At 32.1% G+C, this 4,365-nt stretch overlaps 1 protein-coding gene across 1 annotated transcript; it reads right to left on the bottom strand.

Annotated features, from left to right (window-relative positions):
- Positions 1-2,872: 2,872 nt before the first annotated feature.
- Positions 2,873-3,980, bottom strand: LOC106409061. The gene is made up of 2 exons (XM_013849751.1): positions 3,826-3,980; positions 2,873-3,500 (listed from the first exon to the last, which is right to left on the bottom strand). Exons 1-2 carry the CDS (start codon positions 3,978-3,980, stop codon positions 2,873-2,875), a joined length of 783 nt encoding a protein of 260 aa, XP_013705205.1.
- Positions 3,981-4,365: the final 385 nt, after the last annotated feature.

The raw sequence follows: 4,365 nt of genomic DNA, 5'->3' as shown, positions 1-4,365 counted from the left end.
AGAATACAACCAAAAGAAAAGTTGAGAGATGAATCATAACTTTATAAAAAAAATATATAATTATTGGTGATCTACACCACAGTATATTATGTAACACTACAGTATATGATCAGGTCGTGCTCACCCTTCTAGTAAAAAAGCAAGAGTTTTGGGCTTCTAACTTATAGCGAAATAGATTAATACATACATATTATGAATGATTGCATACATATTATATAGGTTAATATTGTCGTCTTGCACGGAATGAACATTGTCTATATAAATTAGTTTACATATTATTATTTATTTTATTTTTTACATATTATGAAATAATATAATGATAAATATATATATTAAATTGGAAATTCAGTAAATATTATGTATATAATTAAATTGGTGCTAGCACATTAATCAAAATAATTACTCTTGTTTATTTACAATCATTTTATAATAAATAAATCAAAAAAATTATTTTATCTGTTTTATATAGTATATAATTAAATTTAAATGATTAACATATATATATAATATTTTAATATGATAATTTATCAAATAAAGCTTCATACTCATACATTTTTTATGATCATTTGTATTTTTTTTAAATATTGATAACAAAAAATTTAATGTGAGACTTTTGATAGTCTTAGTAATTTATAATTATTTTAAAAAATTAATGCAAAATTTTAAATTAAAATAACATGTATTTTATATGGTATATAGTTTAATTTACACAATACTAAATATATATATATATATATATATATCTATTTTTAACCAGAAAATTTATGATCATTTGTATCTTGTATAACAAAAAGTTAAACCACTGATTAAAAAAATTCAATTTGAGAATATTTTTATATTTTTAGTAATTTATAGTCGTTTTACAAAAATTTAAAATATAACATATACGGAAAGATATAAATTCTTCTTGGAAGTCTTCTTGAGAAATCTTCTAAGTCGAATAGTAAATATAGGCTAGTACATTTTATGTGAAAAGACTTCCCAGGAAGTCTTCTGAACCAAAAATATTTAACTTAATTGGATTTTTTGTCTCCTTATATAAATTTTTTTTACGCATTCTCTCTCTCTTCATCTCAAATGGCTGCAACAAAAAATGTAATGTTTCCCACTATAAAACTCCCCAACCTCTCTTCAATCTCTTTAAACTTGAAAACACCAAATTTTACATCAATTTCTCATATTTTTGTCTCATGTTTTTCTCACTACTTTATCTTGTTTTTGCAGGTTTTTAATTTCATGTTTTTCATCTTCTACTCTTTTAAAGGTAGATCTATAAATTTTGGATATGTATTCTTGTGTTTTTATATGTTAGATTTTAAAAAGTTACAAATTGAACCTAATGTGATTGTTTTATTTATTATTTGAAGCCATTTCATTGTTTTGGATATGCATGTTTTTCAGATCTGAGTCGGACTTCATTAGTAGATTTCTCCAAAAGTCTTTTTGATTTCTGGAGAAATCTTCCTCAGAAGCCTTTTGTGACAATAGTAAAAATAGGGTTTAGAAGATTCTTGGGAAGTCTTCTAGTGCATTTTATGTTAGAAGAATTTCCAGGAAGTCTTCTGAACCGAAAATATTTAGCCAAATTGAAATTTTTTTTATATAAAGAAAATTTACTTATTCTCTCTCTTCCTCTCAAATGGCTGCAGCAAAAATGTATTGTTTCATGTTTTTCTCACTACTTTATCTTGTTTTTGCAGGTTTTTTATTTCATGGTTGTTATCTTCTACTCCTTTAAAGGTATCTATAAATTTGGACTTGTATTTTTGTGTTTTTATGTTTTTGTAATTGTTTTTTTTTCTAATTTAAGTTTAAAAGTTTTATTTTTTGAAACTTTTCTTTGCTTGAAATCATTTTAAACATTTTTAGATATGCAGTTTTTAAAGAAATGAAGATCATATATCAGACTTCATAGAAGACTTCTCGGAAGACTTCTCAGAAAACTTCTCGAAATACTTCACGAGCAGACTTCTCAAGTAGAATTCTCAGAAGACTTCACACGAATTAAGAGGAATATTAGAATTTAAACGAAAAATTTAAGTGGAAAATTAAAATTTAATAGGATTAAATTTTAAGTGAAATTTGATTGCGAATTAGATGGCTTCTAATTTACGGTCAAATTTCACTTAAAGTTTAGTTTTCTTTTATGGTTACGAGACTCTTGTTTTGATAGATTATATAGTGTTGTAAATAATATATTTATTTTATCTCTAATATATTAAAAAAATATTTTAATGCTTGTTTCATTTATTCATGTTCATCTGATCATAAACTATTGTCTTCACTGTAAATATTTTGTTAAGATTATGGTTGTGAAAATTAAAAGAGAGCCTTATAATATAACAGTTGACACAAGTTCAACATAACAATAAGTTCATAACTCAATAATATAAGTTCAAAAACATAACCAACATAAAAATAAGTTTGTAACACAATGATATAAGTTCCAAAACATAACAATCATAAAATAAGTTCATAACACTAAATATGTATAGATATATGACTTCGAAGTTACTTAAATCTCATGAAAATTAAAAATATCTTATGATCTTTTTTTTTTAACTCAACATCAACTTCAATTAACCAACTTTTTCACCATACAACTTTTGTCAGACTCTACTTGGAATTTTATCCACTCTGGCACTACAGAATATAACTTAGAGACATTGGACACAAATGTGAAAGTCTCCTTTATTATTCTGTTAGCTGCCTTATTACCACCTCTTGGATAAAACCTCACTTCGACACTCGAGATTTGTTTCAGAGCTTGACAAATCGCTTCTATTACCGGTAATAGCATCGGCCAGACCTCTTCTTCCTCATTCAACATCTTAACCAGTGACAAGGAATCAGATTCAAAGATAATCTTATCCTACCTGAACCTTGCCATAGATTCATCTGCCCATTGAAGTGCCTCAGCCTCTGTTCTAATACTCGATTCCAGCCCTGTAACTACACTCGCTCCCGCGCATAACAACCGACCTTCCCCATCTCTGCATAACCACCCCACACCACTATTAAGCCTATCTTTATGCCAAGCTCCATCCGAGTTGCATTTCAACCAATTTGTGGGAGGTGGTTTCCACGGTTTTGCCTGCGAAGTGTTAATGGGGTGTGTCACCCTCTTATTTCCTTCCACACTCAAGTTAACCTGCTTTCTCCTTTCCCATTCATCTGCATCCTCACGAGCTTTCCTCAAAATACTCATCGCTTCATACTCTTTTCCGTTAAACAACAGTTTGTTCCTACACTTCCATAATCTCCATAGCAACCATGGAACCATTTCACTTTGTACCTCATCTCTTGGGTAGGCTTTCTTGATGTTTAAAGCGTGATCGATATTTGAGTACAGAGAATTCCCCATGACATCTTCTGGAGGCGCTGGGATCGGAGACAAGGCCCAAACCAATCTTGCGAATGGGCGCTGGAACAGAACATGATTCACTGTTTCTCCAACTTGACCACAACGAAGGCAGTCCCCATCTCTTGCAATGTGTCGCCTGGACATATTGTGAGCAACTGGTAGAGAGTTACTGATACATCTCCAAAGGAAGTGCTTCACTTTTGGGCTTGACTCAGTACTGGCCCACACTAGCTGATAGAGACTGTCTAGGCTCGGCTGTGTTAACTCCTCTCTGCTGTTACTTTTGTTGATGATATTGAACTGGACCCAATATCCTGATTTTACTGAGTAATGTCATGTGTTATTGAAGTCCCAGACCAATACATCTTTACTACCATTCCCGCAGGGTCTTATCAATTCAATCTTCCTCCTCTCCTCCGTTGGGAACAACCTTTCTAACACACTGTGGTTCCACTCCCTACCTTGGTTGATCAGGAAATCCTTGACTCTCAGGTTGGCTTACATAATCGAGCACTAGTTCTCCTGAACTTCTCATAACCTGAGCCTTCCTTGCAGGCTTCTGGTCTAGCCATTGATCTTGCCAAATTTTAGCATCATCGCCATTCCCAATCACCATTATTGCTCCTTGTTTTATTAACTGTTGAGCTGCGTGAGTACTCCTCCATGCGTAAGACGGCCTCGATCCCAGACTAGCATTTAGGGGGTCTTATTTTGCGTAGAATCTGCTCTTGAAAATTTTTCGCGAGCAAGGAATCCTTATGAGACAATAGACGCCAGAGTTGCTTTCCTAGCAGTGCTATATTGAAAATGTGTCCCTGAATCCAAGAGCCCCAACTGTTTTCGGTTGACAGAGGTACTCCCAACTCTTCCAATAGATTCCTCGGGATTCTTTCTTATTCCTCCACCAGAATTCAGACATCACTGAGACTATCTTTTTTGCAGACCGTCTTTGGTAAAAGGAAACACGACATAGTATAGGTTGGTAGAGCCAGAGCCACCGC

Source organism: Brassica napus, chromosome C7 (genome assembly GCF_020379485.1).
Source record: "Brassica napus cultivar Da-Ae chromosome C7, Da-Ae, whole genome shotgun sequence".
Lineage (NCBI taxonomy): Eukaryota > Viridiplantae > Streptophyta > Magnoliopsida > Brassicales > Brassicaceae > Brassica > Brassica napus.
Note: the sequence above shows the minus strand (reverse complement) of the source record. Positions and strands in the feature narration are given on the sequence as shown.